Below are 24,781 nucleotides of genomic sequence, written 5' to 3' on the forward strand. Positions count from 1 at the left end.
TTTATCCCCCACACCCATTCCTTGGTAGGGTAACTTTGTATTTGCATGGTTGGTCACCATTAACATACTCCCCAAAAGAAATGATTTATTTTAACCTATGCTACATCAGTGCTATGCAAAATCAGGAGGCAGCACCATGGTTGGTTGCTTTAAGAAAAAGAACAAAGCAGTAACTTGCAAACAATAACGTAGATAAAACCACAGAGTATAATACAATCCTTACATCTGTGTGTTCAGCGTCGTTGCCTTAATCTACACAGGAAGAAACACAGAGGAGTGCTAAAAGTTATTGCTCAAGCAATAAGTATTTTAACCTTCCACAGTAAATTTTTATGTCCAGTATCCTTTAAGGAAATTGTCTTTCCTGAGCCTACTGGAGTTCACATTAGACTCCCATTGACTTCAGACACAAGAATTGGAACATTCATCTTACATTAACAGTAACCTGTGCCAAAATCTCTCTGATACATTTTTTCTGTGGTGTTACTTGGTTTATTTTGATGAAGTACAAAGCATAAATTTGGCTCTGTTAATTCAAATCATCTGACAGGCTGGCATCTTTATGTCATATGCTGCATCTTCTGAATTTTCTTTCAAAGATTGGTTTCAAGTAAGGTTTTCTTAATCGCCAGCTTGCAATGTCTGTTTATATCTTCTCCCATGTGAAATTAATGGGAAGGCAATTAGGCAAACTCTGGATTCTGTGCTTGAGTGACGCTTCTAGCTGTGAAGATATTATAGCTGTCTGTCTGGTCTTCACAGCTTCTGCTGGAGTCTTAGATGAAACTGGAGATGAAGATGTTAAATCTCAAAGTGGTGCATTAAGTCCTGATGTTACAGAAGTTACATTTGTTGGAGGCACTGAGGATTACATTTTAGCTGATGATCCCTCCGGAAGGGTTGTAATGGCTTGTTACAATGTCTAATCTAACTGCGTATTTGCTTTCAAGCAAGAGTAAATGTGAGCCTAACCTTATTGTAGAATACAAATGTTTTCTGATATATTTTTATCTACAGCTCTAGGTTCTGTACTGGAAACCCTCTTTCAGTTGCGTTCGTTCAAAACCTGAGTGTGTACAAACACTGGTGGGAAACCTGAGCTTTGGAATTTGCTTTCTAATACCGATTAAGTTTGTCAGCTTCCCCTGGAGAGTCTGAATGGAAATCAGGATTTGAGAAAGGTCACTTATCACTTACAAATGTCAGTCATCAAGTCTTACAAAGTAAGTTTTGCTGCATAACTACACCAATTGCAGTTGCCACAAGGGAGAGTGGGGGACAGAAGGAAGGCCAGACTATTTTTTTTGGCAGGCAGCAAGTACTTAGGTTAAACTGATTATCAGACTGTACCCATAGGCTGTGGTTTCATGTTGCAGCTAAGCCAGTCTAGAAGATTGCAGCTGCTGAAAAAAGTGCTCCTGCTCTCTTCTTCCTGCTCCCACAGCTGTATTTCCATCATTTCCTTTGTGCCAGCTCTGCACATTGGACCCATCACTGAGCCAGTTCAGCTCAGTCACCCAGTTGAGAACTACTGACTTGAATTAGTTTAATTAATTTAGTGAAAGGCCTGATAAGTATTAGAGCTGGCATAAAGGAAGGGTGGAGACCACACAGTAGTAATATGAGAGACCAAGGGTATAGTTCTGACTTTTTTTTCCACAGTTTACTCCGATCTGCGTGTTCATTGTCACGGGTGTGTCAGATCTGGTCTGTGCTCAGCCAAGTGTGAGGTGTGATCTGCTTCAGACCACGTTTGAGATTCACTCCCCTTCCTCCCCCCAGTTTTTTCCTGTATCACTCCGATGCTGTCACTGCTGTCAAAGACTCTTGTAGCATGGTGGGGATAAAAGACACATGTGCTCACAGTGAGGTGGGAGTGCTGAGTTATCCTGTCAGATGACCACCAGTACAGAAATTGATTTAAAATGATTGTAACTGCAGGCTTAATCAAGCCTTCCCATTCTGTATTGCTTATACCCCTGGAATATTTTAAATGGTTGGAAAATTTCATGCTGGAGGAGGGTTTTCTTCCTATTTAACTGTTTAGGAATTCATGTAGTTGACAAGTGGTAACAAAAAAAACGAATATATAGAATCACAGCAGTATTTTCTGTCAAGAAATAGATTCTAGAGGCTTGGGGGAGTACTAGTCTGTTGTTCTCAGGGAACCTATTAAACTGCTTTAGAAACCTTACTCTAAGTAATAGGATCTGTATCCTGTTCCTTATCAAATAAAGATGTTAATTGTCTTTTATTATTTGTCCTACTATATTTATCATCACAATGTCTCCATAAATATATCTGGCAACAGTATTTTCCAGGTCATTTATTAAGATTTATATCCTTTAAGAGGCTACTCTACTGCACTGTTTTTTCATGCCTGCAACCTGCTTTTCTGACAACTAAATTTTTAAAATTACTGTTCCTTGAAAGTAAGTTTTTACCCGTTCCCTTTCCCAGTTTATTCTCTGTATACCAATTTGGGTGGCCAAATTACGTAGCAAGGGATAGAGAACCACAGGGGGAAAGAAATCTGATGTTAACTCCCTTTTTGTGGTGCTTGTTCACATCCATAACTCTTGAGTTGTGTATGAGTTGCTGCTATTTCTGAAGTTTTCTGGTACTTGTGAAATTACCATAGTGCTGTCTGGCAGCTGTGCATGTGGAAGTGAGTTTCCATGGTCTTGTTGATTATTTCAGCTTTTGAAAATGTCTACAAAGATCCCAATTTGCTTTAAATGGTAGTGTCCTCATACCTATAGCAATGGTAAATTACAGAAGCCGTTGCCTATATAAATTTCACAAACATTGGCTTCTTTCTGGTTTCTTCCACATCACTTTCTTGGGTGAGTTGTATTTCACTTTTATTACCTTCCTTTGAATTTTTAAGTGTGTTAGGTTATCATTAATTTGTTCTTTCTGCTCAGAAATTGAGAAGCAGGGTACCTGGGGTAGTCTATAGCCTGAATGCTCTCAAAGCTGCGCCTCAATTCTTGGCCCCATGACAAATAGTGAGACAGCACGAGATCTCAGACTAGTGGTGTCTTGGGGGAATTTTGGAATTAATGTAATGGTTTTCTTTTATATATTAACTTACTTCATCAAAGAGAACAATGCAGTAGGGTTATTTTGTGTTTTTTTGTTGGCTGGTTTTTTTTCTTGAGAGTTGAGTCGTACTTTATTCCCATTTTTCTGCCTGAAGAGGATAGCCTTTAATAATCTCTAGGCGAAGTGATAAACATATAATAAGAAGTCACAGGGATTTTTTTCCTTCCTACTGCAAATGAGTCAGCAATTAAATTATCTTGAAAAAAAATCAGTCTGTTGTCTGGGTTTAGCAAATGTTTACATTTTAAGAGAACAGTTATATTAGTGGTGCTCAGAGTGCAAATTGTGTAGGGGGTCTCCTGTATAATGAAATGCGTATCACAATCTCTCCCTAAATGACTCTCAATCTGAAATATTTTTATTTGATCAGAACAGCAGATTCTTGGTGGTTTACTAAAACAGACAATATACTCAAATTTTCTTTTACTGGGAAGACACAGTAAAAACCTCACTGTCAAGTGGAATTGCCACGTGTAATCCAGTTCTGGATTTTCTGGTTATATCATACAAGTGATGAGACATGGTAGTGTGGAAAAACTTGGCAGAAATATTCCTGTGTAAATACGAAGGCTCATTCATATTTTCAGTCTTGCTCTGGTCAGGAAGATTTATGTGACTTGACATTTTTGGGGACTTATTTTCAAATGCTGTGGAAGGGAATAGGTGGCTGTGCTGGAGGTCTGATTCCAGGCTGGAGGAGTCTCTGTCTGCTTAAAACACCTTCTGTTGGTGTTTATCTTGCAGGTAACGAGGTGGGACAGGTTGGTGAAATGAAAGGGGCAGGGACGTGTGTGACATGTTTGACAGCTGCATTGTTCAAGCTCAGATGTGTGAAATGCTCAAAAAGCTTTGCCAAGGGGATCACATCAGGCTGTGTAGAGATCTACCTAGGCTGGCCTAAACCTGGCAGTGGTGTAATCCAGCTGTGAACCCTCTTGGAGAAATGTGCCCAGTTCTTGGGAACTTCACCTTCCCCAGTTCTGTGCTGCCATCACTATGCTCTTGTTTGTTCAAGCAGTGACTGGTCTGAGTAAATGCCCACAGCCTGTAGAGTAAATAACCCCCTTCATAAACCCAGGGAGACACTGAGCTTTTTTTTTTTTTTTTTTTCTTTTTTCAAATTGATCCTTCTGAAAAGGGCAGACATAAAAAAGAAAAATTGTTAAAGCAAGGGGAGCAAGATACAAGCACTTAGGGAGCAGAGAAAGTGCTGGTGATCGTGATGAGATCGGTAACTCTGTTCTCTCCATTTTGTGTCATTGTAGATTAATTCAAAGTTCACCAGACTGTAGCTTACTGTTGACTTTTGAAATACTCTGATATGCATTCAAGCTTAGCAACACTGCATTTCTGAGGAGATTCACTGGTGATAGCAGCAGGATGCAGCCAAAACACTTTCCATAGGATTTCATTGGTGGTGTTGTAGGGTTGACTTTTCCAACTCTGTGATGCGTCCACTGCTGCCCTATTTAAATTATTCAAAGAATTGATGCAGCACAGAGCATGGTTGATTTTCTTGGAAAAAAGTGCTAACCAGTAGTGTTTTTCTGAAATTTCTTGAGGAATTGTTCTCCTCATCAAAACATCAAAGGCAGAGATTAATTAGAGTGAAAACTAATGATGGTAAAACTCCTTGTGCATTAAGTTGGGACTTCTGTGGAGAAGACTGTGCACACAGAACTGAGAGTTCTGATGGCAGCCTCGTTAAAAGGAGAGAACCAGCTACTATGGTGAGAAGGGATGGATGAAAAGCCAGGCTATAATGATGAAGGTAGGGGACTGTCCTTGGGATGAAGTGATGTTTCTGGCAAATGAAAGGAGATTCTTGGAAAAAAATTCAAGCTCACTTTTGTCAACATGGACATCCATGTTTAAGTGCATTCCTGTGATACTTGATGTGAGTGAGCACTGTTCCATTGCAGTCCAATGTAAATAATGGTTAACTAAGCATAAATTTAAAACTAGGCTTAAGTTAGCCTGGGGTCAGAATGACTAAGTGTACAGAAGAGCATTACTTGTCACATGAAGTGGGCTTACCAAAAGTGGCAGTCAGGTGTGATTCTCCTTTAATGAGTGAAGTGGAGTGTCATGAGGTGGATATTTGGACCCCAGAAAGCAACTGCCTGCTTTTGTGTCCAGGAAAGAAGGTGAAGGAGATAATAACAAAGCAAGGAAGTAGTTAACACATTGGGAGTGCTGTAAAAAGGGAGAAAAAGTGGGAAGTGGAAAAAAAAAGGGGGAAGGAGAAACTGTGTGTTGGCCTTTTTTTTCCTTGTAATTGTGCATGAAGATGTTTGCTGTGTAAACATACTTTGGAGGAAATTACTTAGTTGTTACTGCATATGGCTATTTATCTCTGCAGGTTTCATTAAGCCATTTAAAGGACCCTTGTTTTCTCTTCCCTTTTTTCTTGTTCTCATCTTGTGGCTGCCTCATCCCTGGAAGTGTCCAAGGCCAGATTGGACAGGGCTTGGAGCAACCTCATCAAATGGAAGGTGTCCCTGCACAAGCCAGGGGGTTGTAATGAGGTGATCTTTAAGGTCTCTTCCAGCCCAAACATTCTGTGATCCTTGATTGTATTATAGAAGAGAGTCTTCCCATTTTTCAAACATCTAAATTTCTTCAGATTTTAATTACTTTAATTTAGTGATGGCTTTTCATTTTCTAAGATCCTTAATGTAGGATGTCATACAGTATTTAGCATGAAAAAGGAAAATAAAGAGTAGAAATAGGCACTACTGAGATTACAGGTTATAGTGGAAAGATGTTTGTCATTCTGCTTCAATTAAAAATAACATTACTTTCAAACTGTAATAATATATTGCAAACTTCCACTTGTTGTTAACAGAGTATTTATAGTGTGGTTAGATGTTGGTAACGTGCAATGCTCGGCAGAATATTTTTGATCCTGCACTTACTGATTTACTGCAATAATTATAAAGCTTCTGTAACAGATATGATGCAGCAAGGCTCCGTTCTGCGTGGTGATATCTGCATTTGTCAGCAACACCGAGTTTTTATGGATTTGGCCTTAAATTGGTACTGGATTGTTTGCCTGTGAATGTTTAGTCAATAGAGAACAAATTGTGGATGTCAAATAACCTTCAGCTGCACAATCAGCCAGAAATGGCTGGATGAATGCAGCAGTGTCTGAAAGCTGCGCTGCCCGAAATGGGGAACTGCCGGAGCTCCTTCTGCAGAACAGCTCAGTGCTGGTGGCACTGGGGAACAGGTCCTGTGCCAGGGCACAGCTGTTGGGCAGAACCCCCCCTGGTTTTCCCCTTTCTGGGGTTGAGTTCTCCTCGCTGCACGCAGTGAAATGCTCTGAAAGAGGAGGTGAGACAGTCGGAGGCGTTTGGTGCCGCTCTGAAAATGAAGGTGGCAAGTGAGAAGTCAGGGGTCATTCTCTGTCCTCAAAGTAAAACAAGGAAAGTGTGTGACCAGTGAGCTTGAGCCATTTGGCCCAGTAAATAAAATGCTTGATGCTTGTAAATGCACGTCTGAGAAAAGCAAGTTATTATTTTCTTCCTGTTTTGGTTTTTTTGGGTTTTTTCTTTTCCTTCAGTTTGATCTGCTGCTGTTGAATATCTGTGTGTAAAGGCAAATGCTGTTCCTTGAAAATAAAGCAACACCCATTTCATCAGTCAGGAATTGCTTCTGTTTAAAATACTTATTCAAAGAGCCATAATCTGTTCCTTTGCTTCTGAGTGCCTCATGCAAACAGCTGGATTGGAGCGTATTGTAAGGGGGGAGGCGGGTAAGGGGGGCTGGTTGTCCTTTTTTCATCAAATCCTGTTTGAGTAAAATAAAGAAAAGCGTTTTGCAGTCTCTATGCACGGTCTGGTGGCAGACTTAGAGTGCAAGTTTATATAGTAGCATAATTGTGGCTCCAATATGATTTCACGATAGATGAAAATTAGTGCTCATAGAAAATAGTAGAAAGTCATAGTAGAAACTCATACTCACAGAAATAAGTATTTTTCCATATTTCTGTCTCAAGCAATCATGACAGGAAAAGAAGGGTAGAAAATGACAGAAACAATTTTTTTTTTGTCTCCAAAAAGTTGATTGTACATGTAGGTTTTTTTCTGCTCTGTTTTCATATTTCAGTTATGTTGGACTGAACTCTTGATGTCATGTTTGACACTTTAAATATCAAGCAGAAAGCTCTGTGGCATTAATTTTATAAATAGACCTGGTAGTCAAAAATAGTCTTATTGATAATCAGCTTTGTCTGTCTTAGTTCTGGAATGATCACTACATGTTTGTGTAACTGGAAACTATCATACATAAAATTTAATCCTTTTCGGAGCTTATCTGTGGAACAGCATATAAATAACTAGTCAATAAGAAATGTGTGTCTGTTCCTGTGTTTTCCTAGAATTGGAATTTTGCTGTGCAGTGGGTTAAGAGAAAGCTGTATCTTTTTTGTTTAGAGTTTCTCTTCGTGTATTGCAGCAGTTTCATGGTTCTCCTGTAAATCAATGAATCCACTCTGAAACGGATTTTGCTGTTCTTCTTTTGAGTTCTTCTGCCTGGTTAAGGCACGTGATGAGATGCACTGTGCTTTGCTGTAAATGTCGGTGCTCCACAGGAGATGGGGATCCCTGTGTCTGACCTGGAGTGTCTGCAAAAATCTGTGTTGTTAGTTAAAAATAAAGCTAGTGATTTAATTGGCATCTCCAGCTCTGTCATTTGTAGCCTATTTGGCGTAATAATCTGTGAAAAAAATGCTGGTTTAAATTGTTGGCCAAAAGAATTTCTTGTTTTAGTTTGGCATATCAATTTCAATTTAAAGTTTTCTCAGTGCTATTTCAGGAGTTAAGAAATTGGGTCTTCAGGGTTTTTGTTTGTTTCTTGATGACTTAGGGCCCTAAATAGGGAATTAGGTCTTCGCACTACTGCTCTGAGGAAATACAGAGTGTTCCGTGCCGTGTGTGACAGCGGATCCCGTTTCAGCCGGGCACAGCTCCGCCAGCAGGGCCCGTCTCTCGGCTTTGTTTACTCTATCCCTCATCCGTCGTTAAACATTGATAGCTGGGACTGGGAGCATGGGAGCAGCGCCTGGCAACTCAGGGAATACTGACGCTGCAAAATGGACTTCTTGCTTTTGGGGCTGGTTTTAAGTTGATAGCCTATGATAGCAAATAAGTTTTCTTTTTTCAGCTTTCTTACAGGCCTCGGGTGAGTTGGACCTAAATTCAGAGTGAAAATTAAGTGATAAATGACAAAGACCTAATTGGAAATCTATGAATGAGTCCATTTCCTGCCATTGACTCCAGTGCAGTTCCAGGTGGATTTTAATTTGTGCCATGTAGCCCGAGGGTACCTGTGCCTGGCAGTCTGGGCTTGGGATCACACTTGCATTTTGGGAAGTGTCTGTATGGCTTTTGTACAAATTATACCTCTGAAGAAAAAAATAATTTCTTTGTAAACTTAATCACTTAGCAGAAAGGTGGTAGTTGTTAGGGTGTCTCAGAAAATAAACTTTCTTTTGCTTTTATTTCTTATGCAGGTGCATTTGAGGGGGTTGATGTTGACCTGCACAGCCTATTGTCCTCACGTCTGTGTCTTGTCTCACTGCACTGGGGATGTGCTGATGTGTGTCCTGAGCTGTATATGTAGCGCAGGTGGTAAAACCACTTTAAACTTAGTATAGAATCGAAAGAGTAGTGTTAATGCACAGTTGCAGTGATGGATGACCTGCAGTTGAGATCTTAGACTGCTTGTTTTTTTCAGTGTCTGCAGCTGGCCCTGACAGGTGCCAGAGCTCAGCTGTGGCAGGGGTTGATTATTTATTTATTTATTTATTACTTTTTAGACATAACTGACAGGCTGCAGAGAGGGGGGAATACGGTAAAAATGTAAATATTTAAATTTAATTTCCTTCTTGATGGCTCTGCCCCCCCCTCCTTGTGTTTGGGCAGGAGGATTTAAAAAGGATGAATCTGTTGTTTCCTCAGCTTAAAGCACTTGAACATTATGCTCTTGTGGTGCCCTCTTGCCCTTCCATCCTCAGCAGAAGCAGCTCACACCTTCAGAAGAAATACAGCTTGGTTGCTTTGCACTTTCTGATGGGAGCAGCAGCACAGCTGCTGCTGTCTCTCTGCTGAAGGAAGATGGAAAGGGAATCGAGTAAACAAGGAGTGCTCGAGTCATCTTTGGGGGCAGGAGAGTTGACTGATATCTACAGTTGATTTAACTTTCAGGATTACTAACTGTAGAATGAAACAGTTTATTCGTGTGGTCTTCAAAAGAGTGTGTGCAAGGTGAGTGATGTCCTGATTCCTCCTTGTTCAGCTGGAATGTGTGCATGTGGCTCCAGGACGGTACCTGTGGATGCAGAGCTGCCTGGCTGGATCTGGACAGTGCAGCCACCTGCCCCTGGCACACACCTCCCTTAGGCTCTAGTGCCTCCAGGAGCTTCCTTGAGGAGCTGGAGCTGAGCTCGAAGCCAGCTCCTTAGGGTCAGCATGGCTGTTCATGGGGTGTGGAGCAGGAGGTGCCACGGTGGCTCTGCATCGCCCTGCACGGGACTGGGGGGAGTGGAAGCACAGGCAAAGCCTTTCCCTTTGCAAGACTTCAGCAAGAGATCAAAGGCAACCCTTTCACCTTGGGAAGCATTTTTCCTACACAGACCTGGTTCCACGTGTGCTGTTTTGTCCCCGGTTTTGATCCAGGCACTCTCTGAACTCACTTGAAGCTTTGTTCTCAGTGTGTCTTTGCTGCAGGTTCCTTTCATTTTCTGGAGAACACTCCTGGGCAGTTGGCTTTGAACTACCCACATGGGAGTTGCTGGCCAGAAAAACCTGTGTGTTTGTATTTAAGGTGATAAAAAAGCCAAATTTAGGATTTTTGTAAAAAAGCAACATTAAAATTTCATCAGTCCTATATATGCATATATCTTTTATTCAGTACAGAACTGAACAGATTAAGTGCTGTATTTTGTAACATCATAAGCTCTTATAACCAGCAAAACATACCTGTGCTCTTAAAAGGTCCTTTTGTTTGTGTCTGCTCTTACTCTCCGTCATCTGGTACCAAAAATAACTCTCCCATCTCAGTGGCATTGCCCATCCAGTGTTTTACCACTGCAAGCTGTAGAGCTGATTCCAGCTGTTTGTGAGTCTAAATGTTTGATGCTGAAGTCTCATAGTCTTTGTATTGTGTTTTCACTACTTGATCGTGGTGGGAGGTGTTGGATGGGATACACAAACACCTCTGATGGATCAATATTTTGTGTATCTAGTCTGTGCTATATAGAGGCTATAACTGAAGTGATTCAGCTTTGCAAGGCAGAGTTGGAACATGTCCACAAAATGCTTTTGCAGAACACATAGAGACTCAGTTAGAGGATCATTTTTTTCCCCAGTGCATTGCAGCAGGGAGATGGGTTTTGTTCTGGCTCATCTGTCCTTTATTTCTGTTTCATATTTGAATTCTGAGGTGTGCAAGATAAAACTGCCACCTACAGCAGATCTTTGAGATGCAAAGAAGTTGATACTGTACATGCAGATAGGTTGGTGGTTGTATGGGGTCTTTATAGCATCATACAGTGGTATCATATGGGGTTTTTTCAATAATAAGCATGTTGTAACAGTCTTTGTAGTCTTCCTACTCTTCCTTCTTTCGTTGTAGCACCAGATGAAGGGCTGATATGGTAAATTCTGGAAAACAGTGTGATGTATGTGTGCCCTTGGGGATTTTTACCTGCTGGAAATGAGGAGAATTTGATCTTACAATCAGTTACTTCTCTAGATTGTGGTCATCCTCTAGCAAACTTCTCTAGATGTAATCTGGTTCCTCTTTTGGTTAACATGCAGAACTGAAGACTGGATTGATAATGGCACCTAATTTTTGGCTTACAGGGTTTCCTGTGCTTTACCCTTTCATAGCTGTTGGCTGAGCTGCTGTCACTTCTTTTTGACCTCAGCCTTTGAGCACTTGGTGCTTTGTTGCTCAGCCCTCACACACTCCCTGTGCCTTGTGACTAAATTCCCAGGGGAAAAAAAACATTACCAGAATTATTTCTATTTCTTCCTTTGTCGTATATACCAAATTGTGGTTTTCTTTGGAAGACTGTTTTCTGCAGAATTCCCTGCCACATTCCCTCTAATTCCCCAGAGATGCTTAATTAGAATTTGGTGCTACAGTTGAAGAAAACTTACCTTCCTTTGTTCCTTAAAGGACTGGCTAGTTTTCCTGATGATCATGAGGCAAAAGCAGAGCTAACAAGTAAAGATATTTTAAAAAGAGTAAGCCCCAAACCTCAGCCTCGGAGAATGGGATGTCTGGATAACTGTTAGTGATGTACCTTATCTTCTGCTTTATTTTTAGATGCTCTTCTACAACGGGTTGCAGAATTGGAAAAGGTCAATGCAGAATTTCTGCGCACAAAGCAGCAACTTGAGCAAGAATTTAATCAAAAGAGAGCAAAATTTAAGGAGTTATACCTGGCTAAGGAAGGTAAGTCCTCAATTCTCTGAATTATTCTAAGGTTTATTGAACTTCATCTTCAAATAATCCCTGTACGAAGCACAGTCTTTTAAACAGTCATAACAAGAATGTAAGAGATTCAATAGGTGGCTACTGAGCTTCCTAGAATGAACTTTTAGAATTAAATTCAAAGATTTGCCTCATGGACAGGAGCCAGAGCAAACTGATGTCCATGCAGAAACACCAGCAGTGAGTTTTAATACTAATTTCCTGAATTCAGGGTGCACTCTCTGAGCAGGAGCTGATCTGCTAAATGGAAAGACATAGCCTGGATGCTGTGCTCTTTGTACTCTGTGGCCTTTTTTCTATGTAGCATTTATTTGTCTTAAATTTCGATCAGAGGTAGGCTGTAAGCAGGCAAATGTTATAAAAGTTTTAATACCAGCCAAGGGCATCTATTTCAATAACACAATTTATAGGAAAATTTGAACCGTATGAGCTCAAATATCTGATGAAGGATTGGAGAGTAGAGATAGCTGTTCTGAGAGCCAGATTGATTTATTTCTAATTCTGATGATTTTCCTGTCTTTAACATATGAAAGCAGAGCCAAACCATAATGCATTAAGACTGCAGCTGCTGTATAAGCTTATGAGAGCAGAAATACAACAGGCATAATGAAGATCAGATCATACAGCAAACCTATTTACTTGTGTTTCTAAGGCTGGATGAAAGGAAATTTTATATACAAGACACTACTGATGAGATCAGCAATAATTCTCCCATTTTGGTATGGTCAAAAAATAGAAAATAAATTGTGATAGGGGAAGGAAAAACACCCCAACTTTTATGTGTACTGAAGTGAAAGGGCACCAGAGGAGAATAGACAAGCAATTACTTTTCTTTTTTTTACCCCCCCAAAACACTTTTCCCTCCTTGTCTCCAAGACCCTTTCCTAAATGTGCATTGGGGCTGTTGGAACCCATCTTTAATACTGTCATTTGAAAACTAAGAATATTAATGGCTGCAGAGTCTTCATTTTTAATACAAGGATTAATGTCCTTTTAAGTACTTGATTATTTCTGGGTTCCATATTCTCTGTTGGGGGCGAGAGCACCAGGATTGATTCAGCTTTTTGACCCTGAGGGAAATACATGGAGATAGCTTGGTTTGGGTTGTGTACTGGCCAGATGTCTCTGCTAAAAGTGATTGCCATTGAAACAGGCTATGTGGGCATAAAACACATATTCTGTGTTAGTGCTTTCGGAATTAATTATACATGTCTTCCAGATCTGTTTGTTTTGGATTAGCTGAGAACTCAGGAGGATAATACAAAATTAGTTTAATTTCTGTTTATAGTTGCAACAATTAGAGAAGTAGTGGGAGTTCCATTGAATGTATCCCTTTTCTTAGTAGAAGCTCAGTTTTACCAAAGTCTTCAGTAAAGGGCAAATTAGGCTGCATAGTTTTCTTATGTGGGCTCTCCAAAGTGGTCACGGAGTGTTTCTGTTTGAGAAATATGAAGTGTTCCATCCAAACTGAGAACCAAGTCAGTGCCAGAAATGGGAGAAAAACTGTTTTCCAGTCTGTTCTTTCCTTTTCCAGATTCATTACCAGAATGAGTTAAATAATAAGAGCTGATGAAAAGCACAGTCCGCTTTCATCAGGTATATTGATCCTAATTACATCTAGTGTGTGCTTTGTGTCTGCATCCGTGACAGAAGATACTTCTTTAATAAAAGGCAAGGGCAAGCAAAGTCAAGAAATAGCATTCCCTGAAGATACCTGCCAACATTTGTTCAGTCCTCACAGGTAGATGTTTTAATACCAGTGCTTCCTTCACTCCCTTCTGTTTTTTGCCATAGCAACTAGGGCTACACTTCAGATTGAACTTATAATCAAGCTAAATGTATGTAATCCTCCTTTCAGAGGACCTGAAAAGACAGAATGCAGTGCTGCAGGCAGCCCAGGATGACCTGGGCCAGCTGCGGACCCAGCTGATGGAAGCCCACGCTGAAATGGAGAACATCAAGGCCATAGCCACCGTGTCAGAGACCACCAAGCAGGAGGCCATCGATGAGGTCAAGAGGCAGTGGCAAGAAGAAGTGGCTTCACTCCAGGCCATCATGAAAGGTAACAGCCAGGCAAGCTGCTGAGATCAGCCACCCTGGTGTCTTTAGGGATTTGTGTCTGCTCTTCCACAGAATATGGATAATTGTTATGGCTTGGGAAAGCTGCTGAAGGGCTGGATGAAGGGTAGTTCCCAAGGCTGTGAAAAGGAGCTTAGTGGGTTTTTATTGTCAACTTGAGGACAGAATTTAGAATTCATGGCCATGGGAACCTCATGTATATGCAAAGCATTTTTGAGGGACTATGCGTGTGATACCTCATCCTTCCATGAAGAGAAGTATGATGCCTGTAATTTGACAAGTCTGAAAACAGATTTAAGCTGCCAGCATGATTCTCTTTTTTCCTTCTGTATGAGCACAGTTCTGCTCTCACAGTCAGGTGTCTCTCCAGTACTCACATGGGCCTTCCCCCAGGGTAGTGACTGCACATGCTGCTCTCTCAGTCCTGGGTGTTTTTTTTCTGGATAGTTCTGATCTATTCCTTGTTATATTTGCATGTTGCACAGCTGTTGACATTTCTGAGACAAAGTGAATGAACAAAAGGATATGACCTGGGAACAGACTATTGCCACAAATGTCTGTTTTCTTAAAGGTCCACAAACAGGATCACTCTATCCTGAGTCTGAAACTGGGCAGTTTTTCCATCACCTCATTATGCTTTTCACCCAGAACAGACAAACCTTCCTGTATATTGAGTACATGAATGTCTGCTTACTTATGATCTACACAGATACATGAACTTAGATTAAGGCTCAGCTGTGCCAGCTGCTGTCCCTGTGTAAACACAGACAGCTCCTGACCTCAGAGGGGTAGTGTTAATCCTGGGGCAATGCAAGCTATGCAAGAAGTTTGAATTTCTTTGCATTTTGGAGTACCTTTTTAATGGTCATTTGTTTGGATGATGTGCTTGGAGGTACAAAATGTGCTGCTAAACAGGATGTTAGTCATGTATGTTACCTTGAAATTAGGAGTTGCACAGTTTTGGGGGCTTGTTTCTTTGTGTTCTGGTGATGGTACTAATTGAAATTCAGTTCCTTTCGATTTTTTACTTACATTTAGGTTTTGGGGAAGGAGTCCAAGGGAAGGGAGAGCTCACTGTTGTCCTACTTTTGATTAATTATAGTAAATCATTGAGTGGTTGGAGATGGAGTTCCTAAAGCTCTGTTCTTTAACTTACATTGAAAATAAGTTTTGAAAATGCTGTTTTCTAGAGACTGTTCGTGACTATGAGCTCCAGTATCACCACAGGATGGAGCAAGAGCGAGCTCAGTGGAACCAGTACCGAGAAAACATGGAGCGGGAAATTGCAGAGTTAAGGAGGCGACTCTCCGAAGGCCAGGAGGAAGAAAACCTAGAAAATGAAATGAAAAAGGTACATTGGAATGGAGTTCCTCAGTTTCTGTTCGAAGATAGGCCTGTGGGGTCACACATGGGTTCATTCCTATGCCTGCTGTAATTCTTCAGCAATTCACACAGCCTGCTCCTGCCAACTGCTAGCCTTTGTTCATGGAAGTCATCATGACCTAATCCATTTGAAGCCTTAAAGGTTTTGTTCCTAATTATGTGGATTCAGTGAGAGAATTGCACCTGAGAAGATGGTAATGTTTTGCCTTCAGCTCGTAAAAGCAAGTAGCCTTGTAAAGTCACTTGCCATAGTGTCAAATGAGCTCAAGTAAAACCACCTTTAGGTTTTCCTGGATTGACTGCAGTTTTATAAAGTTTCCTTTACACTTCCGTACCTTTATTTCTTTTGCCAGGTCTTAAAAACTTAAAGTACCCATTAAAAACCTCAGAATACCTAAGATGTCTTTCCTCTTTCTCTAGAGTAAGCCTCAGTACTGCTGCCTCCCTAGGAAGTACAGAACCTTGCTGTCACAAAACGACAGGCTCTAGATGATGAAAAATAATTGCTCTGGAGTATGGACAGATACTGTTGTAGGTTTTCAAAGATCTAAGTTCTATGAACTAAGAAAAGTTAATAGAAGTAGATTGAGGTGCCTTGTATTGAGTTTTGATTTTCATTTTTTTCGAGAAGGTTGAAGTTGAAGATTTGATGTGTTTCCTTTCAGACAAGGAAAGGAAATTGAACCCGTCATAATAGATCAGTGCTTTATAATCTTTGTTTTTTTTATTATAATAACTTGCATTTTCATTAATTTCTCATCTCAGCAGGCTTACCTTGGTCTTCAAGGTGTTCTAAGACAATTTTAAAGTAGTGATTGAACCTACATTCAATGAAGGAGTAGCCTAACAGATCTGATAATCTGCCACATCACTGCATGTCCTTGTTCCTGCTTGCTGTCAGCAGAAGGAATGCAGTATGGAATATCACAAACATTCCACATGAGGCACATTTTAGCTATTTTTAATACGTTGTAGCAAGCTATCAGTATTAGTGTTGCAAAATTGAATTCTTTTTCTGAGACTTAGAAAGAGATTCATGACTGTTGCTGGTTGTTGCTGCATTAATGCTGTCAGTGTTAAGTGGGACTGCCCTTCATGTAGCCCTAATTTCAAAGGTAAGAGTCAGGGCAAAGCCTGTTCTAACCCCACTGAATTTGTAAGACATACACTGGTTTTAAGAAAATGTTTTAGTCTTATTAAGGAAAAAAAGACTTTGGTTGAATCTGAATGGAGGTTCAAAACTGGATCAGTGTGGTGAGTCTTGTAGAAACAACCCAGAAGATGAAGAGTTCATAGTGTAAAAGTCCTGGCATTGCACTCCCAACTAACTGCCAATAAGCACTTCCAGAAAACAATCTCTCTCAACTGATTCAGATTTTTAACCTGAATTTACTAATCATGTACGTTGAAATTGCAAGTTGCTGACATGGCAGCACAGCTCACCTAAACTCAGTGCCTTTAGTAGAGCAGTTTAGCATAGCAGATAAATAGCATTTTCAACTACAGTCCTTTAAAAGGGAATTAAATATCCCTGGTAATCCTAAACGAAAAGGTGATCAGTTTATTAATCTCTGGTTAATAGGAGCTTGGAAAACTTTGTAGGCCTGTAAAGCAGAGGAACATGTACGTTATGTAATAGGAGGGGGAGGGGGAAATCTGGTTTTCAGAGTGCAGCTTGAAATAATTGTTTAAACTGCTTTGCATGAGGTTTTAATCTTCTTTGTTATTATTAAACCAGTGAGGCTTTTCCTCAAGGAGACTAGGAATTAGATCAAAATTAGCAAAAAGACATTCAATTTTACCTAAAAACAAACAAACATCCCAAGCCCATAAAAAGGTGTGCTTGGCCAGCAAAATAATGAATATTCATGTATCAGCAGTCAGTGTGAAAAGAGGAATTTTCTTGGTCACTTGGGATGTGTTATTTGAAGACTTGTGATCAATTCCTCATGCAAAATAGCATTTGCAGCCAGCAATGCTTATACTCCATCTTTACATTCTCTTTTGTCAGAAAGAGCATGTCTGGTGGAACCCATGTCCGTGTCTGGAAGCAGCTGTTTTGCTTTTCCATGTAAATATATTTCAGGCTGCAAATTAATAATTTCTGTAGAGAATTTGTGTGTTCTTTATCATAAAGGAACGATTTCTAAGAAAACTTTGTAGCTGTATTCTTAATCTCCCTTCCCAACTGAAAAAAGGTAGAAACCTTGACCTAATGATTAATGTGCCTGCTTAGTGATCAATCTTTCAGAAAACTTGCTGGTGATTTATAAAAATCTATTTTCCTCTTGGGTTGTAATACCAAGTAGGTCTGGGTTTTTTTGTTTTCACAGAAGCTCAAAGCAATCTACCACAGCAGCATGTACTTCCCTGCACGTTCACTGCTGAGTAGTGACTGGGCTGAGCCTGGACAACAACTAGGTGGGGATGAGTTGTGCCCAAACTTTGGCCACTGGCAAAATTTGACTTGGCTTTTTTTTAGTAATTTTCTGTTCAAGAAAGGATCTGTTTTGCTGTTGGAGCTGTGAGGAATATAAATATTCTTCTTAGCACAGTTGTGTCAAACTTTGAGTAGAAGAAGTCTGCAGAGCAGGTATTTTGTGTGCAGAGAAAGCAGGAAAGGACAAGCCTCCTGTTAGGAAGTGTGCTTCCAGTCAGGAGAGGGGAAATTGGAAGGGGAGAATAATCAGAGTTGGCCATAAAATCTGATCTACAGCAAGCTATTTTTGTTGGTAATGGTGAAGAACAGTGGGATAAATTTAGAGGACTTTTAAATGGTTTAGTCCTGCTTTAAAGAGAAATCTTTGAATTGTGTTTGTGTGTTTTCCGCTTGTCTCATTTTTAAGGAACAAGCTCAGGTATAATGTTACTTGGGATTTCTCCTGTCAGGTGTTTGTTCCTCTGAAAATGACTTGGACTCATTTTTAGCATTATCTCTCCACAGAGTCATATTCCTGCTGTGGTCTGCAGGTCCCTCACAGTGTGTTCTGCAGCCCCTGTGCTGGGGACAGCAGGTTTTGCTGGGGCAGAAGTGGTTTGGGTGCTTGGTTTTTGGTTAAAGAATGAGTAGAGATGAGCTGATCATGTGTAAAACTGTGGCCATTGACAGCCAAGCTAAGTTTAATAAAAAGCTAGAAGGAAATAAACGTTTTAAGGATCACACCTCTGGAAGAATCTGAATAACACCTCTTTGCACAGGAAATTTGGTGCTGTGACACCTCTTGCCACATGTGACAGTATCTTTAAGTAGCATTTTACAGCACAACAGATATTCTCATTTTATTGAAAGGTTTGAGTGGAGCTTTAACCTCGATTTTGGAGTCTCAGTGATTTTTTATGTCCAAGAGCAGACCTAGGGCCCAGCACTCCTTTTGTTAGCAGAGAGAGGCTGTTCTGAGTGTTTAGCTCAAGATCACACTGACCTTTAATAGGGATCCTTACGATATGTTGCAACCACAGTGCCAAAGTTCAGCTCTGTTTACCAAGCAGTAAAAGCTGGAGTAATTTTCCTGTATGTGGAATGTGATACAGTTTTGTCTTTCCAGTTGGTTGCTGTTCTCAGTCTGGTTTTGCTTTCAGAGAACTTTCTGACTGCTTCTCTGAACTGCTTAGTTCCAACACAGGCACATTTGTTGCTCTGTATTCTGTGTTGAGCCATCTGAAACCAGGCTGGCAGTGAAATATTGCTGCAGTTATCATGAATAATTAGAAAAGAACATCTTCAACACTCCAGAAAATGTTGGGTTATATTTAGTCCATATAAAACAGCTATAGGTAGCATTAAATGAACAGAACTGATATGATAAATGAAATACAAAGCGCTGTCTGAAGTGGAACTCCTGCTCCCATCTGTTTGAAAAATGTGACTGTTGAGTTGCTGGCTGCAAGCAGCAGGGTCTGGGTGTGTGTGTGACAGTCACATGTCCCTGCTATTGAATTCACTGCCGGGTGACGTCCCTTGCTTTCCTCACGGCTTTTATTGGTACTCCAGCAGTGACAAAATGTAGCAGAAGTAAATGAAACATAAAGAAATTTCATTTTGTGTTGTGTTCAGAATTTTTTGTAAAGCTCTAAAATTGTAGTGTTTTATATAATTGACAGGTATTTCAATGATATATTTTGTCTATTAATTTTAAGTTAGAAAACTTTGATGTTTAAAAATATTTTCTATTTCTCTTCCTGGAAGTCTTGCTCTGAATACAGTTGTCAATGAGCCCACCAGAAACTGAAAGTCAAACGAGTCAAACCTCTAAAGCCTGCATTCTAGTCTAGTTTTAAAACCACACATGAGTGTTATCTTTTACTGTCTGTCTTTGCTGATGAGGTTATGAAAGGTGTCATCTTTTGAAACTTCAGCTTTGGGACACAGTTCCCTGCCCTCCCTCCCCTGCTGAGTTCTTCCAGTAGAAGACAGAGAACAACTGAGCCTTCTGAGCCTTGTGCACAAAGCCAGCCCGAATGAGAATGCTGGAATTCTCTGTGCCTTGAAGAGTTTTACTGCAGGGAGTATTTGAGTGTTCTGCTGGCTCTTGGGGAGTCTGTGGGAGCTGCTCCTTTCACTTGGAAAGTCTGTAGTGCAGACTTTCCATGGAGGAAAGGCAGAGCATTTAAGAAATGGGGATGTCAGGGCCACACATTAATGTACAGTTCTGGATTTGAACCCTGAATGCTATTTCTCATTTTGATTCTTGCTATTTTTACCTGTCTTTCCTTTTTTTTTTTTTTTTCCCTTTCCTTGAAACAGTCCTCTAATCTGTTGCTCTTTGATCTTCTCAGAACTACTTTTTGAAATAATCATGGGATAAATTGTCTATATATAGTTTGAAATATTCAGTACAGTAACACCAAAACCTGATGCTGTGTCAGTAGTAAAGTTGAAAAGTGATCATCTAAAAGAGAACTAAGGTACACTAGCCATTACTGTGCAGCTCCATTTGCTTTTAACTTTTTCAGTAAGTAACTGCATGATCAGTACATCATCATGCACTTCTTTGGGATTCTTTCATATGTGCTATGTGGCAGGAGGTTGTGGGACAATTAGGCCTTTAATAACAGAAAAGCACACATTTTTTAAAGTGCTTGATCCATACATTTTCTCCCAGATATCAAGAGTGATCGATTTGCTAACATTCCCTTTTAAAACAGATATTTGTGGCCTAACCCATACATAGATTTAAAATTTAGTTGCCTTCTGTAAATGGAGTAGTATCAGCCTATTGTCACAGAGATGGCTGCTGAACTGAATAAATAGCAGTAAGATGAGCACTGAAAGTGGAAGTTTAGTCAGCTTTTTTTGTTGATGTAGAGATTTTCTCTAAATGTCTCCAGTAATGGGAACTGTTGTGAAAATTCTGATGATTTATTACAATTTATTGTCTTAACTTCAGGCTCAGGAAGATGCCGAGAAGCTGCGCTCGGTTGTGATGCCCATGGAGAAAGAGATTGCAGCCCTAAAGGAGAAACTGGCAGAAGCTGAAGAAAAAATAAAAGCAGCATCAGAGGTGAGGTGGAGCTCTAAGTGGATCCTGATTTATATCTTGCAATGTGCTAGTCTGATGCAGACAAGTCAAATTTTATAAGAGAGAAAAAAGTGTATTGGGAAACTCTTTGTGCCCCTCTTGTCTCCTGTAGCTCAAATGTCATGTTTGGCCTATATACATTTCTGCATCTTTCTGTTTTGAGAGTTGCAGTGTGTGTGGAGGATCTGTGTTTAGAATAAAGTGCACAGCTTCAGGTCTACTAGTAATAGAAAAAGCTCTAGAAAAATACCTGCTTTGCACCTCTCCCAACCACCTGGCCTCTAGGTTATTGTCACATTTGCAGCCACAGAGTCAGACTTTCCCATTTCAAAGGCTTTAAAGGCTAGCAGATGGAAGATTTGGTGTCCTAGGGCAGGAAAGCTGTCCCCACCATCAGTGGCAGTCACAGCCCAAGGCTGTCCTGAGCCCTGGCCTGGTGTCAGTGCATCCTGTGCTGTGCTGAGGAAGGTGAGCAGCAGCTCTGTGGAGCCAGTTAGGAATTGCCCGAAGGCTTTGGTTTCCTCTTAGATAAAACCTCCTGTGATTTCTGACTCAGCAAACCATAAAACTGAATAGTGCTGTAACGAAATCTTTCAATTTGTTCCTTGTTCCAAGATGGGATCCTTTTCTCCAAGCATCACATCTGACAGATGTTTATGTAACCCTGTCTTAAAAGGTTCTCACTGGAGATTCTGCAGGACACTCGTTTCAGTTCTTTGTTAGCTCTGCTATTAAAAAAAAAAAAACAAGAAAAAAATCCAAATATATTTCTTTAGTATTTCTTGATATAACTGCTCTTTGTTGACAGATTTTCCTTTGCCTCGTAATCATTTTTTTGGACTACTATGACTACTCTATTTTGAACTAAGGAGTTCTTGGTTTATCAGCACTTATCACCTATTTAGTTCCTGGCTATCAGCACTGATTAAAGGATCACTTCACTGCCTGCTTTCCCGAGATAGTTGCCTTTTTACCATCTCTGTGGTCAGTGCTGCTGCTGCTGTGTTCCAGCTGTTACAGCTGTGATACACTGGTAGGTTTGACTTAGCAGATTTTTAATGAGTAACTTACTCAGAAGTAAATACAGGCACTACTTACACACACTGGTAGTTGAATATTTGTGATTTCTGCAAATAAACTGGTCCTTCAGCACCTGTACATTACCTGAACAGGCAACACTGTAACTTCTAACAAGAAGGAAATGTCTGAGAGTGTTCCCCCACTGAGCTGGTTATTTCCCTCTTCTTGTTCAGGTTAAAGAACTGAACCATTATTTGGAAGCTGAGAAGTCATGTAGGACAGACTTGGAGATGTACGTGGCTGTTCTCAACACACAAAAATCAGTCCTGCAAGAAGATGCAGAGAAGTTGAGGAAGGAGCTGCATGAAGGTATACCCAACAGCTACCTAGTAATAGTCCTTTGAGTCTCTTCCACCGAGGATGCAAAACCCAATGGAGCTGTTAATTCTTTTATCACTTCTTACTTGAACTTGATTAAAAGAAATTGGGAGACGGAAGCAACACTTTTGAATGTGAAGGGCCTTAAAATGTTTGAAGAAGAGTTGAATATGGAGTTCCCTTATAACAGAAAAACAACAGAGTCATTCATTCCCTCAAGGCTTGTTGTTGAATATCTGCTAAGTTCTTAAAGCATCGCGAGCTTCATTCTTGCTGAAGTGATTTTAGGTGTGTGTTTGTGCATAATTATGAGCATTATTTCCATAATGTGTAGACCTGGCTCCCTGGGGTCTGTCAGTGCTGAGTGCTGGAGTGAGTGTGCAAACATCCATGTAGGGCACTACAGCCCAGAGTCACTGCAGAGGACTGGAAACCAGAACCTGCTGCTGAAGTAAAGAGGGATGTAGAAGACAGTCTTCTGAACCCAGCACTAAAAAAACCCCAAAACTATTAGAATTCGTGAATGAACTTGAGGCATTAGTCTTCTCACTGGGAAATCTTGAACTGTCAGTAATACATCCCTAATCATGAGCCGAGTTTGGAAATTAAGAAAATGGTATTTGAAATAAGACATTATTATCCTAAAGAGTTGTTGAACGAAGCCTGACTGTTCTTGATTATAACAATAATTACTTTTATTCCTGAAAATGCTTCTCTTTGGAAAAGATATTTAAACACTTGTGGTTCAGAAGAATTTTTTCTCTGTTTGCATAGTTTGCCATCTCCTAGAGCAAGAGAGGCAGCAGCACAACCAGCTGAAACACACGTGGCAGAAAGCCAATGACCAGTTCCTGGAGTCCCAGCGGCTGCTGATGAGGGACATGCAGAGGATGGAAATCGTGCTCACCTCGGAGCAGCTCCGGCAGGTGGAAGAGCTGAAAAAAAAGGATCAGGTTACCTGCTGCTTTCCTCTTTTTCCTTTCATTTTTTGTAATGCTGTAGGTTTACTGTGGTGTAACAGGTATGGAAATCACGTGTTGGAGGCAAGTGTGGTAATAGCTCAAAAAATGGGAACTGACAGTTTTAACAGAAATCTCCCCTTTGAATGACAGCTGGCAGTTATAACAGGCTCCATTTGGACAAGTATTTTAATATTGATGTATGTAGGAACTTTAATGTTGCCAATAGCTAAATAGAAAGGGAAGAATATCCAGAAATTAATCTTGGAGGAAGAACTAGTCATCTGTGTTGCAAAACATCTGGGTTAAGGATGTCAGCAAGTTTCACTTCTTTCTAGGTTTTTTCAGTCTTCCAGTACATATCCTAGACATAAATTAAGACTTTCATTTAGAATTATCTTATGATTGTGTATGTACTTATGACTTAGTGATCCATTATGTCTTTTTTTTGATTCCTTACAGTCCGTCATTTAGTGATCAAGCACTTCCTGTTTCACGTTTTGTTATAAACGTGCATGCTCGTGTAATGGCTGTTAATGAATTCTTTATGGATGTACATATATTTTATATATATATATATATTTTCTATACAATAGCCAGTGTACCAGCTAGTTTTGTTACTTGGTAATCCCTGTAATTAGGGGTTTGATCTAGGTAATATGCTTTTTGAATAAAATCATTCTAGAACATGAATTGGCCACTAAAGTTGCAAAGTAAGTTCTCATTTAAGTCAGTTTGGGTGCCTTATGAAATGAACACTATATTTATTAACTAAAAGAACATTTATGTGCTAAACACTGGGTTTTAACTGAAATAATCTTTTTCACTGTCTTTATAGCTTAGTTTATCATGAAAGCTGATGTCATGATTACTATGGCAAAATTGAATCCCATTTTCTATGTATTCTCTATTGGCCACTGATTTTTAGGAAGAAGATGATCAGCAAAGGCTTAGCAAGAGAAAGGAAGAGAAGCAAAAAGATTCAGATGATGAAACAAAAGCTTCATGTTCTCTGGCCCCTGAAGAAACCCTTACCCAGCTCTCTAATGAAGAGGTAAAACAATTGGATCTTTCACTTGCACATGGGCATTCCTCAGGGTGTTCCTTGCAAATACAAATGCAAAGTTACAGCCCTTTATTCTCTGAAGCTTCTAATCTTATTAGGCAATAAAAAAATCCTTGGAGTTGCAGTTGAATCTCTAAATCCCTATATTAGTATTGGAAGACAATACTGCACCATCCTGAGAGGCGCCATTAGAAATGCTAATTTACATTTTGCATTCTGGAGGTTAACTGCTGGTAGATTCTCTTGGGATTTCTAAGCACATTCTAAGACACCTAAGTGTTCAGGATTTAGCCAATTACATCTGAACATTCAGCAAGAGTGTTGTAGCTACGTTGCTAACCAAATTGTTGAATTCTGTACTTACCATTTCTCAGGGTCCATTTTGGTTTTGTGAGCCAAATTAAGGAAAAATTAATAAAAACCCACCAAGTTTTTGTGCTATAGGAGCTTATTTAACCTTCAAGAGACTTGAGAATTTGAAGAGTGAGCCAGTGTTCTGCCTGGTTTATTTATCAAAGTATATACTTTTATATATGAATTCTAGAGTCTGTGCTTTACTTTTATCAAGGATTTATAACTGTTCAGAATGCAGAAAGATGTTCAGAATCATGGGATCTGAATGTAGCTGAGACCTAGTTCTACCCTTTATCCTATAGTCACTTCCTATTTCAAATACTGTTTGTATCTTCTGTGTCCAGATATGCAAATGAGGCACATTGGTGGGGAACAAAGGTTTATCTACTGATGTTTTCTTTAATCTCAGT

General features: G+C 40.0%; 1 protein-coding gene across 1 annotated transcript in view; it reads left to right on the forward strand.

Moving 5' to 3' along the window:
- Nucleotides 1–24,781, forward strand: part of RABEP1 (rabaptin, RAB GTPase binding effector protein 1) — a 43,412-nt gene that overhangs the window by 6,541 nt on the left and 12,090 nt on the right. Inside the window, exons 2-8 of the mRNA XM_032129860.1 lie at nucleotides 11,446–11,574; nucleotides 13,472–13,675; nucleotides 14,883–15,043; nucleotides 20,463–20,576; nucleotides 21,848–21,983; nucleotides 22,767–22,945; nucleotides 23,880–24,005. Coding sequence (XP_031985751.1) covers nucleotides 11,446–11,574; nucleotides 13,472–13,675; nucleotides 14,883–15,043; nucleotides 20,463–20,576; nucleotides 21,848–21,983; nucleotides 22,767–22,945; nucleotides 23,880–24,005 — 1,049 coding nt within the window. The remainder of the gene's footprint in view (nucleotides 1–11,445; nucleotides 11,575–13,471; nucleotides 13,676–14,882; nucleotides 15,044–20,462; nucleotides 20,577–21,847; nucleotides 21,984–22,766; nucleotides 22,946–23,879; nucleotides 24,006–24,781) is intronic.

The sequence above is a fragment of the Corvus moneduloides genome, chromosome 20 (genome assembly GCF_009650955.1).
Source record: "Corvus moneduloides isolate bCorMon1 chromosome 20, bCorMon1.pri, whole genome shotgun sequence".
Taxonomy (NCBI): Eukaryota; Metazoa; Chordata; class Aves; order Passeriformes; family Corvidae; genus Corvus; species Corvus moneduloides.